We start from the raw sequence: 16573 nt of genomic DNA, 5'->3' as shown, positions 1-16573 counted from the left end.
TTCTTCTTTGTAACCGCTACAGTCTTACGCAAGCAGCTTGCAAGTGCTGTAATTAAACTGCCTCAGAGACTCGTCATCTCAGAAATGAAGGAATTTCCTAGTAGGAGTCGGAGACTTGACTCTCAAAGTGTGTCAGTCATTGCCCTTTGAGGAATGACTTCCAAAGAGCTCTGAAATAATAAGACAATTATTGAACTTGAGCTCTCGTGTCGACGGTGCCCCAACACCTGGATACTGATCAAGATGCCAACGCTGCAGCGCCCCATGCTTTTTTACCTAGACATGGGCGGAATAGAGCTGAAAAGGAATAAGGCAGGTCCAAAACTTCAAAAGGCCTCCCAATCAAATCAACTGAGAGTGTTTATGTAACACCGTGCTCGAGAGTGAGGGCTGACCCAAATTCAGTGCTGAGTGAAGAAGTTGGAGAGACTGTGCTAACCTAGTTTGATTGCATTAAACGAAAATTTCCACCAATCCAGGCAGCCTGAACTCTAACACAGGCCTAGGGGTCTTCAACAGGGGGTCCGGGACCCCTAGGGGGTCCTCAGAGTTACTACAGGGGGTTCTCCAAAACTTTGTGTGATAGAAACCTTGTTTTTTTCTCCTTTTTTGTATTAACCACTTGAACCCTAGTGTCCATATTCTGAGAACTTTAGCCAAAAATAGCAGAGCTTGTAAAATGGTAAATGGAGCATTTATATAGCGCTTTTTATCCAAAGCGCTTTACAGAGATTGTGCATTACATTCACCCATTCACACACACATTCATACACTGGTGGCGGAGGAAACCATGCAAGGCACCAACCAGCTCACCGGGAGCAATGCTCACAACACCTTGCGTTGCGAGGCGTTGTGAGCTTGTAGATCGGCTATTTTTGGCAAAAAGGTTTGGTGTAGAGGGGGAAAAAGAGCAGACTAGTAAGTACAGAGTGAAAGGTCAAGTTTTTAAAGTATTGAGTGGTTAAATATCTGAAAACACAAATTGACATGAATCCAAAATACACGAACGATTGTGCTGTCAAACAATGAAACTATATGGAATCTATGAACAGGTTGTGGGGGCCCCTGCTTCATCTCTATCTCTCTCAACTAAGGGGTCCTTGGCCTGAAAACGTCGAGGACCCCTGCTCTAACAGATTCCTGGGCCACTTCTTCTGATATGAAACCCGTCGCCAGCCAGCCAGCCAACCCTCCCTCCCTTACCTCTGAACCGCGATTTAATTCATTATGTACGTTTGAATGCCTCTCCTTTTTTCTTCTAGAATATATGAGCCCGAGGCAGCCATCCATGACCGGCAGCAGCACCATTTTAAGACATCCCGGCTTGTTAGGAGTCCTCACGAGCAGCCCTCACATTCTCCTGCCTCTGCTCTGTGGACTGTAAAGCTGCTTTATAAATCAACTTGTATGAATCATTTTGAAACTCACTTTTCCTTTACTCAATTAAGGTGAAAGCCCACGAAGGAACAATTCTCTCTCTCTCTCTCTCTCTCTCTCTCTCTCGTCCTTCCTCCCTAGTCTCTCTCATTCTCTTATTTTCTCTCTCCATGATCTCGCTCCAACAGGCACTGTTGTGTCCCGTCCCCCATGCACACACACACACACACACACACACACACACACACACACACACACACACACTGCAGCTCACATTGGTGTCTGTATACCGTTGCGTTGAGCATAACCCTTGTATAAAGCAATCTTGAATCTTGAATCTTGTATCTCCATATTTCATCCTTTCTTTTTCTTTTGCTTCAAGTTCATTCTATACTTCAGAAGCTCACTATGCATCGCATAATGACAAATGCATTGTGGTTTTGCCATTGCAGATTTGCCATTTTCGCTATTTCTGGAAAGATCTTTGTTGGAGCCAAAATGACATTATTTTTGGTTTATTTGGTTCGTTGTCAATGTAAGCTTCAGGTGGTTGCTATGGTCGCTGTCAGCTGTCAATCACTGTTTGTTGCCATGGTAACTGATTTATACCTGGCAGTGATTGTAGCCAGGTGGGTGCAATGAGTATGGGAGCAAAGGGTTTAAGCTTGTTGCCCTCGCAGTAGAGTACTTATTGGTAAAAGACCCTACAATCTTGAAAGGTTGAAAATGAGAGGATGACAGTGGATTTTGTCTGTGGGTTTCATACATATTTAACCGATGAAAAGTATTAACCAGCTGCTTGTGGCTAAATAATAACAACTAGTCTACTAAATTGGATCCATTGGAATGCAGGTTCTTTTTTTTTCCTCCCTCATTTTCCTGAAAAGCATCCGTTTTGGACGTGCTGTACGAGGTTTACGGCCGACATGGACGATATTCTATATCCTCACTGTCTCCATCTTGCATGTATCCCCTCAGCCCTGAAGGACAGCCGGTTCCAGCTGGTGAATTTCTCTGACAACGAGCTGCGGGTGTCTCTGTCCAATGTGTCACTCTCCGATGAGGGACGCTACGTGTGCCAACTCTACACAGATCCCCCTCAGGAAGCCTACGCAGACATTACCGTCCTAGGTACAGCTAACGCACGTGAAAAGCACCCACAAAACCACACCCACGCCCACACATGCACACGCACGAGCACACATGCACACACACACACACACACACTAGGGATGGGACGATAATCCTTATTATCGTTTATCTTGATAAAAAAATAATTATCGTGAAATTATCCTCCGTCATGCACTCACTCTGATCAATTCACCTTTTATTTGCAGAGCTGCATGTATCCAGTACCATTTATGATTGGTCATTTATAATCGGTACCCTCTATAATTGGTAAAACGGACCTGGAAATAACGTACTTGATACAGTATTTTTTTCACTGTCAACCAAATATCTTTGCCAAAAAATAGCCAATCTACAAGCTCACAACGCGTAGATCCCATCCCTAATGCACGCACACACACACACACACACACACACACACACACACACACACACACACACACACACACACACACACACACACAAAGATGTATTGTGACACCATTCGTAATATAGGCCTATAGGGAAAATGAAACAATGTCAATCTGTTTATCTTTAGCAACTGAAACGAAATGTCAGCCAATTAGGCCCTCAACGGCGCTCCGCGGCATAACAAAACGGAGCAGATGCTATAAGTGATAGCTCAGACCATGTTGTGTGTGTTTTTTTGGCAGCTGTGTTGACTGAGAATCTCTGGGAATGTTGACTTGGCCACTCCAAAATGATTCCTATTGAAAGTCAGCTGTGCCACACTTTGATGCTTAAGAGTGAAATTACTCTAGTTAAGCTTTATTATACATGCAGACATCCTGGGGGATTGAAAGGAATTAAGAACACTTTCAAGTAATTACTCTAGTGATACAATTGAAACCTACAGTAGCAGCAGAATTTCGGGAATAAGCATGGCATTCGAGAGCGCTCGAAATAAACATCCCGCTGAGTCCCCGCGCCCCCCCACCCCTACGGCCCGAGTTCAGTAAGAGGCCACTGTACTTCAGTGTGTACTTCAGTGGGCAGGAGACAAGGAGACTTGTCATCTTGGCCCATTTTGCCAGACGTTCAGGGACCCTGGCGTTACACTAGATTTTAGATTACAAGTGATGTCTGAACGAAGGTTTAATGTAGCAGAATATTGTATTTTGTGTGTGCGTGTGTGTGCGTGCGTGCGTGCGGTTGCGCCTGTGTGCCTTTTGTCACTGTTGGGCATAAACCTTCTATCTCCAAGATTCAAAATAACGTGTTCTTTCGTAAATTAAAGCCCTAATTCGTCATACAAGAGTGTTGCCAATCTACAAGCACACAACGCCTCGCGACACGAGGCGTTGTGTGCTTGTAGAGCGGCTATTTTCACTACTTTAACTCCTTTTTAAAATAATAACAAAACAAGGAACGGTTATGGACATACAAGGTTTCCAGCCCCGACAGCGGCGATTTTGCACCGTTTTGTGTCATGCCATTGTGTTTGCGTTTCCCGGGGATCAGTGCCACCAGGCAGCCCGATCATCGAGAGCCGCGAGGACGTGGTCAGCGAGGGGAACGAGACGGAGCTCACCTGCACCGCCATGGGCAGCAAGCCAGCTGCGTCCATCAGATGGATGAAGGGAGAGGAGGAGCTGGCAGGTCAGTTTCACGGCAGCCTTATTCCTCCTCAGTTTGGTTCACATACTCCAGGCCCAGGCACGTGCACACATAGACATCAAAGGAAGGAGGGCTTGATCACCTGCCCTTTTACCCGTCTGTAAAAAGTGCCCTCTCCAGACCATGAATGCAGTTTTCACTGTGGTGAAAGAAATGCAAATGCCCCCTTTTCCATGCCATACCCAGAATAGCCTGGAGGTCTGCTATTTTAGCTATTTTGGAAAAGTTTCGAAAAAAGAACATATTATCGTCAGATTCGTCACAAAACTATACTGTAATACAGGAATATTCACACTATGGATATGGAGGTAGTTGGTCAAAGATATTATGATATTTGATTTTTTGCTCATCACCCATGTCTAGTTTGTGTGTTTTTCTACGCAAACTTCTAATAAAGTCTTCAATCAGTCAATCAAAACGTTTCCGTGCCAAGGACCCCCAAAATGTTATGCATTTGGCCGCGGACCCCCTATCTGAAAATGTTTTGTGCCAGGGACCCCCGGAAGAGAAGATGCGTGTTAAAATTATTGAAAATTGTTCAAACACTTTTAAGATAGCAGATTTATAGACTAGTACAGTACAAGATCACTGAAACGCTGTGAGCTTGTATATCTGCTATTTAAATCCTTTTTCTGATAAACGTTATGTTGCTACAGTATGCCAGCTAAAATCTAAAATGACGGGCGCCTGCTGGCCTACCGGTCCAGCCGCATACCACATAGTCTCTGATGCCTGACAGCGCGTCTCAGGTTTGAGTCCCGATCCCGACGACCTTTGCAGTCTACTGTCCTATCAATATATTTAGTTTAATTTTAAATTACACAGATGCTTTCCAGGTTAATGGGCAGGAATTAGTTTCCAAAGCATAGCATCTCATGCTTAAAATTAATTCTGTGCAAGCAATTATGTTGCACTTCCAATCCCCCGTATAAATCTCAACTTGATTTCTTAAACACATATTTGTACATTTTATTTTTTATTCAAGTGCCTTGGGCCAGCTGGAGGCTGCTGTGGAGAGGGCATGTGATGAGGGTTTTGATTAAAGCTAATCAATTATTCATTATGTAGGTTACTTATACAGCAGCAAGAAGGATATTCATTTGTCATAATATTTATTAGTGGTAGATAAATCGGGCCTAGTCGACACAGGATTTATTGAGCTTGTTAAAACATTTAGACAAAAGTGAATGCGAAGCTAAATACCATCTGTGCGCCTGGAAGTCAATTTGTGTTCATGTGCTGTTTAGTTCTGTTAGAGGAGGAAGAGACAACATGCTGCTTAGATCAGTGAAATGCCATTGGAGTGCAGTGGTGGAAAGTAACTAAGTACATTTACTCAAGTACTGTGCCACAATTTTGAGGTACTTTTACTTTACTTGAGTATTTAAGTTGTTCAATACTTAATCTATCTATAAATGCGAGAAGTCTCTGCGTGTGTGTTTGTAATCCGTGTATCTCGAGAACCGTTCGTCCCACCGGCTTCAGATTCGGCACGCGCGCTCCCCGCCGCGGCACGGAGTGCAGTGCCGGGCCTCGACCCGTCCCGACGCGCGGTTTTCCCTAACCGGCGCGAAACGTTCGGAATCTCCTTATGCGGGGCTGATTGTTGACATCAGGCTGTTCCGGAGGAAATCGGCGCAAAATCGGTCATTGTGACATCACTGCAGTGCCGGGCGCAAGCGCTGACTCATTGTGACATCACTGCAGTGCCGGGCCTTGCCTCGACCCGACAGATATCTCCGTATATGGGCATAAGACTGAGAACTCCATATATGGGCATATGGGCAGATACAGAGATCTCCATACAGTATATGGGCATACATAGACAGATATCTCCGTATATAGGCATAAAAGGGACACAGACCCTAGACCCGACAGATATCTCCGTATACTGAGAACTCCATATATGGGCATCTTGCCTCGACCCGACAGATATCTCCGTATATGGGCATAAGACTGAGAACTGAAATCGGTGCAAGCGCTGACTCATTGTGAGATTTGTGACATCACCTCATAAAAGGCTCTGACATCACGTACGCCACATGAGTCAACAAAAAATCTCTGTGAGTGTGTATGTATGTAAATAAAATAATAAAATAATAAATAAAACACTAAACACTCATTATTCACCAGAATCATGTGTTTCTGGTAATACTATTGTCTGCTCATTTTGTTTGTCTGTGGCAAAAGATTGACTCTTGCATGGTGCCCATTGTTTCTGAAATGTCTGCGCCTGTAGCGACGCATTGCACTGCTTACTTCATACACGTCATGCTCTTGCCTGCAAGATTGCCGCTGTGTGAATATGGTCAATGCATGTGATACACAATATATTACTTTTTACAAGCACACACATAAGTACTGCATAACAGTGAGAGTGTTTGTCTTCGGTGTATCTTTACAAGTATAATAGAGCTGAACTAGTCTTTTGGCGAGTTTAAATTGCTTCAGAATTGCCCCAAGTTGTAGAGCAGCCATGGATCATGGTGGCAGGTAGAAGGCCTGTGGGTTCTGGCTTGGGAGAAGACCCTTTCCCAGAGGAAGCTGTATGTTTCTTGTTACCATAAATGACACCTGTATCATTTTACTCTTGGGTCCCCATTACAGTGTGTAGTGAATTTAAGGTAAATAGGTAATGCATGCCATGAAGATCCAAGTTCAGCAATCTCCTCTGGCAGAAATATAATGCTAATTAAAGTGTGTCGATACAAATATATACTACCACTATTCGGACGCACAATGAAATGAAAGCTGGATCAATGAGGCAGGCAGTGTTAGAAACTGACTGGAACTGACTGGAAGTGTGTGATCAAGCAGCCTTGGCAGCATGCTTGATTGTGCTGGACCTGGTCAGTGATTGATGTTCGATTAGACACGTCTGCTACAAAATGTCAGACTGATTCTCGCTTATCCTTCCACAACCTGACCAGAAGCCATTTTCCTGACTTCTGAGTGGTTTTGAATAGCCTAATAACTCCACAAGTATGTGTGTTATTGCATGTGTGCGGACAGTTATTATAATTCTGCCTGAGACCGAGTTTTGTTATTGAGCTAGGTTTTCCAGATCTAAATTACTTTATGGAGTGAATCATCACCGATAGCTAAGCAGTGTCTGATAAAAGAGATCTAATTAAAATGTCAAAAGAGGTAGAGTATATGAACAGAGAGAGAGAGAGAGAGAGAGAGAGAGAGAGAGATCTAGAGAGAGAGTTTTAACACCTACATTATAACCTTCTGGGGCTTTAAATAGGATTAAATAATATTAAGCTATGTTCTAATAATAACCGAATGGCTGTTTGGTATATCAGGATCAAATTATCGCACAGATTCCAATTCCTACTACTATGGTCATAAATTCACAGATGCATACTGTATGCACTTGCACTAAAAAATGAAACATAATTGCAATGATTTCTGTGTATTATTGCACTTAATGCCAGTGGCTTTTACATTCTGGTAGCTCTGACTGGCCAAAACTATCATAACATAAGGAGGACAATTACATTTTAATAGTAGGAGTAAAATCATTATTTGTACATATTGCAGCACATGTTATTCTTTCACAGATGCCGCGACGAGTGGTTCAATTTAATTGCCCTCGTGAGCGCTGACTACTGACGAGTCCCGGTGCTTTGACTTTTATCCGGGCAGGTCGAAGGTGGGTGGGTGTGAGTTACGTGGGGTTAATAACGACCAAGAGGCCACACGTGTGCGAACCCGACGATCATTGTCGGTGGAACGGCGAATGTTTTGCACTCCTTGAGTCCAGCCCGGCTCCCCTGTGACAGGGCTGAAATGGAAGTGTGCTGCGGGTCAGCGAGGGGCTGTAATTATTTCCTCACTTCATTAAGTGCGGGTAAACCATCACACTCAGCACTGCAGCTAATGCGATGCGATGCCCCTGTGGCATTGTAATGCTCTCTAAATGAATGCCCCTCTGACAGCCCGAGACCTAGTGGGCAGTGGATTACTGCAGGGTGAGCCCCAACAACAGCCGACCCTCAAGCTACAGACGCTCATTATCAAGCTTATACAACCGTCCTTTCTGCTCTTATCTAACTTGAAAGCCTGGAGGCAAATTTGAATCCCCTTCAAAATCTGGCAGCAACATCACATCAATATAATAAATACTACATTTAATTTAAATTCAACTGGAAAGCAGGGACCACTCCAGATAAAACACGTCTTGCACCCTGTTGTGGTTAGCGATGGTTATTAAAGGTAGGGTAAGTGATATGTTGTGCTTAAAACAAAACTTTTTTTGTTAAAAGGTAAAATCACTATATTCTGATAGTAATCATTGCTATTAGAGTGTTTGTTCAGTCACAGGGGTCTCCATGTCTCTTCAGCTCTTAATAAACAGAAAAATACATTTTCAGGTAGGTTAAAAACCTTCAGGCAATCAGGAGAGAGTACCCATTTATTAGCTTCATTTTTATAGTGTTCCAGTTACAATTTTGTCTGCTCATATCTTATTGTCATCAATTTCACTTGTTTAATCTGTATCCTGACTGAGTTCTCGAATCTGATTGGATAGAATTGGTATCACAACCTGAAAATGCATTTTCTGTTTAACAAAGAGCTGGAGAGACATGGAGACTCCTGCTACTGAACAAACAGTCTATATAGTCCATGGGCCATACGAGTTGTCGGTATCAAAAAGGTGGCAAAGGTTATCATGCATTTTATAAAAGCTCTATATCTGTAGATTATATTTTGATATGATAACCCTTTCTTAGACACAGCTAAATTGGTGTTATCAGCCTCTAGATTTGTTGTCCCATTAACTTTACATTACAGGGGAAAAAAAGCAAAAAATGAATCTGCTTTAATTAGCATATGAGGGGTCAAACTAGGGGGTTTTCATGATGCTGAATCCATTGCAAGCATCTGTTTTGCACAAAAGACATTCATTGGGCTAAAAACTGTCCCACAAGACTATGGTTTAGTGATGAGTCATCACTTTTCACACTGTTGTGGGGGGCGTTTTAGCCCCACGGATGTTTTTCGTGCAAAACAGATGCTTGCAATGGATTCAGCATCATGAAAACCCCCTAGTTGGACCCCTCTTATGCTAATTAAAGCAGATTCATTTTTAGCTTTTTTTTCCCTGTAATGTAATGTTAATGGGACAACAACTCTAGCGGCTGATAACACCAATTTAGCTGTGTCTAAGAAAGGGTTATCATACCAAAATATAATCTACTGATATAGAGCTTTTATAAAATGAATGATAACCTTTGCCACCTTTTTGATACCGACATCTCGTATGGCCCATGGACTAATAGCAATGCGTACTATCAGAACATAGAGCTATTTTAACCAAAGAAAGTCACATACATATCCACAACTTTCAAACATCCCATCGTGCATTGCACAGAATTGCTTCCGGCGCCGCAGCCGAGAGTGATCTACAAGCTCACAACGGTTGCATCTACGACGCGACGTGAGCTTGTATGTCTGCTGTTAACCGGAAGTGTCCCGCAAATAATGCTACAGTAAATTCTCGCGGAAACAGGTGGATACCTTTAATGCAAAAATCTGTGTTTGTCTTTGTGATTCTTTAAAATCCTAGGCGAGCTGACGGTGGAGGAGAGCTACGACAGGATGTTCACCGTCTCCAGCCGTGTGAGGTTCTCTGTCTCCAAAGAAGATGATGGCGTTCCAGTGGACTGCATCATTGACCATCCAGCTGTAAAGGACCTGCAGGCACAGAGACACCTGGAAGTCCTATGTAAGTGGATCACTGATGTGCACTGTGCACCAGTGGGCCAGGGCCCACTGGTGGGCCGTGAGGATATTACAAACGGGCCTCTAAATAATTGGCAAAACACAAAGATTTGAATGATAATGTAAATAAAATCGAACCTCTGTTCGAAGTGGAGCTGTGTGTGTGTGTGTGTGTGTGTGTGTGTGTGTGTGTGTGGGTGTCTGGCCTGGCCTGAACAACAGCGCCCTCGTGTGGTCACAAAAGGTACTGTAGGCTACAGACAGACAGACAGACACGCAGACATACACACACACACACACACGGCCACGTATAGGGAGCTTGTGTTCCACACAGCTCCAAAAAAGTAAACATCACACCAGTGTGAACTGAGCAGTGGTGTCCATTAATTTCAAGGTCAACAGCACCTCTCTGGTCACTCAGCGGTACTGCAGACCAGGCTCCAGGCTACAGACACACATAGACGCATAGACACACGCATATATACACACACGGTCACGCTGAGGAGACGGTGTGACCACCGCTCAAAAAAAAGTCATGGTATTTGGTATTTGACAATAGAGAGACGGAGAGGCTTTTGTGTGAACAATCACTGACAGCTTTGTTTAAACGGCACTATTAAAAAGGATAATGACACTGTAGGTCCTGCTAATGCTTTTGAGCTCCATGTCCTGCTAATGCATGTGAGCTCTAGGTCCTGCTAATGCATGTGAGCTCTGGGTCCAACAGTTCCACAACAAGGCAAGAGTTTCTAAAATGCAATAGCAACAGTAAGTAATCTAACTTCACACTTAGAAGTGGCAAAGTGCATAACCCGAAATGTCAGTTCCTACCTCTTAATTCTGTTCAAGGTGGACCGCGGAGGCGCGGACATGACAAACATGAACAAATGTGAACTCTGTTTGATCCCACAGGATCTCCCCTTACCATATAGGCTCTACTAAGATGCCGCTGCCTGCTCTGAACTCCCAGGTCCTAGGGTCCCACCCCTCACATTTGTGATTTAATTAAAATAAACACGCTCACCCATCCGGCCACTTAACACAGGAGCTCCACTAGCCTGGAAACCAGACAAATCTGCCAGTGCAAGACATAATAATAATCGCCCTCTGCAGATTAGTCTGGCCCTGCTCGGTTGTGATTGGATTTCACTGCCCTCGAAGATGTGGGGCACCAATCAGGAACCAATATGCAAATATGGGGCGGGTTTATCACCATAGGCATTTTTTGTATCTGTCCATTGGAAAGATATTCCAGACATTCCAGAAAAACATAGTGATATTAGTCTAGCCATGCCAGGTTGGAGAACCACCACTGTAGTAGTTGGAGCCCAGCAGGAGATGCAATAGTGTTCTGACAACTGTACAGCCTATTGTATGATCATTAGCCATGTGTCATGACATCTTGCATTCTAAAAGGGTCAGAAATAGCTCAGGAGGTACAGCACAGTAGAGTGGTTGTCTGGGAACTTTCCAACTCCCAGACTAGATCACTTGTCCTTGAGAAAGACACTGAAACACCAACCGTAACTGCTCCCAACAAGTAGGTTGGTGCTGCTGTGAATGGATGAATGCTAGGCACACATTATAAAGTGTTTTGAGCGCTGTACAGTATGTAAAATGCATTCAATTTACGGTACCATAAACTTGATGATCACCTGCATTGTGACATTTGGGACAAAGTAAACTTGACTGTATCAGAAGTAAAGTTTTCCAACTTTTTGTGTTCCTCTGTAGCCTATACTGATCAAAGAGGTAGGACACTAAACACAGTGTTAAACATCAAAGAAAGGTTAAGGTACCTTTTTTGTGTTGAATTGAATATTTTCGTACAGTAGGTGTCTTGTCTGACCTTTAAAAAGTAAAAGACAGGAAAAGCTCAACTGAGCCTGCTTGACATTTTGTTAATATTTGTCTAGCACTGATAAGAGAAAATAATAAATGTTACTGTGCTGTAGGTAGGGTGACTGTCTGGGTTGATGCCTGCATAGCACATACAGTAGACAGCAACTCAACTTTTACACAGAGTTATATTAACACTGGAAATGATATGAAATGGTAACCTCTAAACCCCTTTATTTTTCAGATAAACCTGAAGTGAAGATAGTGGTGACATATCCTGAAGGTTTAACTAGAGAGGGAGATAACCTTGATTTGACATGCGTTGCAGAGGGAAAACCACAGTGAGTATTCATATAATTTAACACACAACACACAGCACAGCATGTTACCATGTACTGTAACACGTTTTGCCTTCAGATACACCCATGCTTCTGCAGAGGGCGGTTAAGCGCTGATGTTTATCAGCAGTGCAATTGATGTGTCCGCAAGTTTGACATACAGCAGCAGAATCAATACAGCCGCCGTTAATGGATTAAAAAGGTGGGCCTAATTGAAAGGGACAACCCACCACAAGAACACTGGCTTTCAAGGCCGTAGCCACATTTGAGGAGGCTGAGGTCAAGACCTCAGTAAATTAAATTGAATTGCTACAGAAGTGTACAGTCCACCGTCTCACTGTATCACTCGCCACACATCTTGCAGCGTCATGGTAAGTGCCCATGCCATGTATCGCTGTGGTTAGTTTGGGACAAGGTGAGAAGGCAAGAACAGTTCCTCTTACACTTTCAATGAATCTCAGGAACAAAACATAAGCTAGCGCACTTACAGCTATATTTTCGTCCATGCCTATCTGAAAAACATTTTAAAATACTTAAAATAGCCATCGTCAAAATAGTAAAAAAAAAAAAAAAAAAGGCAAAGAAGTTTAGGGATAAGGGGTAAGGCAGACAGACAGATACAGACATCTCCATATGGGCACAAAAGGGACACACACAGACAGGTATAACAGGTCCTCTGAAAAAGCCCCTGACACTATGACTCAGACATATGGGTCGGTTCGGTGGTGCGACGTAGGTGTGAGGGCCACATTATAAAAGGACCATATCAGCCTCTTAAGTACTGTAGGTCCTTTATCACTGACTTTGATAGGAATTAATTCCTCAAAACAACAACTTTTCTGTTATTGAAATATTGGCCAATTCATGATTGTTATTGAAGTCTGATGCCTCTGATGTTGGTGTTTTAGTAATTGGATGAAATCTAAGTTGGCTGATATGGGCCAATATCTAAATAACAGAAAAACATGTAAGAAAGAATCGAAAAAGGTTTTTGTTTTGAGGAATTAAATCCTATGAAAAGTAATAACAAAAGCCTCACATTTCCAAAAGGTTTGCATGGCCGTTTACATTATGTTAACTTATGAATGTCTTAACTAACTGCTTTTGTGAAAATATTAGTTGAGATTTCGTTTGAGAGATGTAACTGAATTAAAAAAAAGGTGGGGAAGACAGGAGAGGAAACAGAGAATAATGAAAAGGCAGTTCGACAGAGGGTGACTGGAGAACAGGAGAGAAAAGCAATAGAGTAATAGAGGACTGCAGTTGTGAACAACTGTCCTAAGTGATTATTGATTATTGCTGCTCTCCTATGCATTACAATACACAGATGGGGTTTAGGGGAGATGGGGGTGGGGTATGGACCATGACCTCAGTATTTCAAAAATCCCGTTTACAGGCCTGCTGGCTTTTATTGCATTTTATGTCACCATTTTATTTTTGGTCCGTGCCCTATATGAGTCATCATATCCAGTCTTCGAGGTAGGACAGAATAGCTTTTGCGGGTTAGATATAGCTGTCATTAGTCAAACTTGCTCATTGTCAGCAGAATATCGCTGACGCCCGCATATCAGGAACACCACATCCATGGGGACGGTTTAGGGTCACAGACAGTACTTGGGAATCTTGCCGCTGATGAGAAATTTAGTTTGTGCCTGCATGAAACTTGGGGAAAGAAACGCCCAGTGGTGTAAAGTAACTAAGTACACTAAGTACTGTACTTAAAGGTAGGGTAAGTGATTTCATTTAATTCAAATAATAACAAAATGGGTCTATGTTCTGATAGTACTAGTTACTATCTAGTGTTTGGTCCATATTTGGACTTCAGCCTTATCCCCTGTGAGGAGAAAAAAGCAGTTTCAATTGCTCCAACAAAACTGTTGGGTGACAGTTTTTCCTCCAATCAGGATAGAGTGGGGCCTCCTCCAATCATGATTGAGTGGGGGCGGGCCTTATGCGCACCAAGGCCCGCCCCCACTTGATCATGATTGGAGGAAGGCCCCCACCTGTCACCTACATGAAAACTGAAACTGAAACTTGAGTGAAATCACTTTAAGTAAATGTTTTAGTTATTTGTACTTTACTTGAATATTTTCAATTTTCAGTACTTTTACTTCTACTCCACTATATCTCTGAGGCAAATATAGTACTTTTACTCCACTACAATTATTAGAAAACATTATTTACTAGTTACTTTGTAGATTTTGATTATTATTACATACATTAACCACTTCAGCCCTATATACATTTCAGCCATTTGAACATAGCCGATCACAATGCGTCGCGATGTGACACATTGTGAGCTTGTAGATCTCCTATTTTCAAAAGATTTTTATACATTGTACATTTGACAATTTGAAAATGGTACTTTGTACTTTTGTACCAATACTTTTGTACTTTAACCAAAGTACTTTTACTTGTAATGGAGTATTTGTACATTGCAGTATCGATACTTATATTTAAGTATAACATTTATGTACTTTTTCCACCACTGCAATCCACATCCCTTTTATGAATCTCAGAGCACATAACCTTTTTCTTTTCATTGCACTGCTACAAAGGTAACCAATGTTACCTTTGTACACGCTTCAAGAGTTTAGACTTTTACTGTGCGAGCTGAGCTCTGACCTTTATGTCTTTGTCGGAGACGTACAGCGTCTGAATGGTGTGTGTGTGTGTGTGTGTGTGTGTGTGTGTGTGTGTGTGTGTGTGTGTGTGTGTGTGTGTGTGTGTGTGTGTGTGTGTGTGTGTGTGTGTTTGTTCTTCCCTCAGTCCCCATCAGATCAGCTGGCTGAGAGTAGACGAGGACGTGCCGTCTCACGCCGTGGTCACCGGCGCTGAGCTCTACATCGAGAACCTCAACAAGTCCTACAATGGCACCTACCGCTGCGTGGCCTCCAACGTGGTGGGGGAGGCCTATGACGACTACATCCTTTATGTATACGGTAGGTATTCATTGGCAAGGCAAATGTCTTTACTTCTTGACTTTGACCACTTGAACCCTATAGCAGTGTTTATCAAAATTTGAAATTTGAACGTCTCCCCTTAACTTTGACAGTGTACAAAGGGAACCAAATCCATTTGGTACACTGTCAAAGTTAAAGACTTGTAAGGGTCAATTTAGACCCCCATAAAGGAGAGTCCCTGAAATCCACTTTGTGAAACACCCTATAGTACCTATCCTTATTCTGATTAATTGCATATCTACTACAGTAGCTCACAACGCATCCCCTTGCAACGTGGCGTGAGCTTGCAGATTGGTAATTTTTGGCAAAGAAATTTGAATTTGGTGTAATAGTGCACAAAGAGTGTACAGAGTACAAAGCCAACTTAGGTCCAGGTTACTAAATTTGTGAATAGAGGCCAGGGTTTAAGTGGTTAAGCGTGTATACTGTAGGTCTGTGCTTGCTCTGTGCTGCTGACAGAGGAACAGATATAAATACAGAGGTACTGTAGCTATATGGCAGTCTGGTGAGGGCAATGGAAATTGATTGACATGGAAAGGAAAGACTTGTGAATGGTGCTTATTGGTTTTTAGCATTGCTGCATTATGACTTTGATGTCACTGATGACACTTCTGCTTTCAACAAGCATCTCTTGGGAGGGTAAATTATGCTTCAGTAATTACCGTGGCTGTCACTATGTATCAATGCACACCGCCAGTGTCATGCTGTAAATATATCACTAACTTCAACATAACTGTTAATGAGGTTATGCAGTGTACGACTAGAAACTTTAAGCAGCCTAGACAGGTATGCTACTGTCGCTGAATATATCAAGGAACTAGTCACTAACTTCTACTTTAGTCTAAAGTTATATGAATAAATCCTGAAATATGTTTCTGAATTTCTGCAGAGTTCAGTTCTCCTCTAGCCTTTCAGCTTAATGTATACAGTAAATTAATGTTGACTAAATATGTTCTTTTTTGTAACAGTAATTGTAACAGTAACAGTAATTGTAAATACATATTCTATGTTTTGCATGGCCTTTGATCATCATGTTGTTAGTTAGTTAGTGGCTTTTCTGAGCCTTTATTTGATAGATGTACGGGACTGACGTGTAGCAAATGTTCTGTCGGCCAGGAATGGAGCCATGGACTCACTGCTGTCAGGCATTAGACTTAGAGACCATGTGACACTCAGCTATCAGTGGTTATATATTAGATAAAGTTGATGGGTAAATGCTTTGCTTATAATACAGTTTCATTACATTTGAGGTGTTTAAAGAAAACCAGAATATGTTTCAGAATAATTTTTGAAGGTTATAGATCCATCACAAGATTAAAGTGGTTAAATGCATGTACCTGTACTGTAGATATCTTTCTGTTAGGGATGGCCATCTTGTACAATGACACATTGTACTTTTCAATGTTGATGTAAAGGACCAAAGCATTTGTGTTGCTGCTTTCAAAGAACAACTCATTTTAAATTGTGTCAAAGACAAAGCCTACAGGCACTGCTAACTTTGCTAGTTTTTTTTAAACTGTTGCAACAGTTGTCTACAATTACACTTGTAAATTGCTCAGTATGAGAGCATCATCTAAAAGT

The 16573-nt window shown here is 42.3% G+C and overlaps 1 protein-coding gene across 1 annotated transcript in view; it reads left to right on the top strand.

The window, feature by feature from the left end:
* The window catches only part of cadm1b (cell adhesion molecule 1b), a gene marked incomplete at both ends in the record, with an annotated part of 174460 nt that overhangs the window by 116435 nt on the left and 41452 nt on the right, over window positions 1-16573 (top strand). The window contains 5 exons of the mRNA XM_080732263.1: window positions 2356-2508; window positions 3967-4104; window positions 9698-9856; window positions 11936-12032; window positions 14799-14971. Coding sequence (XP_080588389.1) covers window positions 2356-2508; window positions 3967-4104; window positions 9698-9856; window positions 11936-12032; window positions 14799-14971 — 720 coding nt within the window. The remainder of the gene's footprint in view (window positions 1-2355; window positions 2509-3966; window positions 4105-9697; window positions 9857-11935; window positions 12033-14798; window positions 14972-16573) is intronic.

The sequence above is a fragment of the Nannobrachium achirus genome (genome assembly GCF_963921795.1).
Source record: "Nannobrachium achirus genome assembly, chromosome: 8".
Lineage (NCBI taxonomy): Eukaryota > Metazoa > Chordata > Actinopteri > Myctophiformes > Myctophidae > Nannobrachium > Nannobrachium achirus.
Note: the sequence above shows the minus strand (reverse complement) of the source record. Positions and strands in the feature narration are given on the sequence as shown.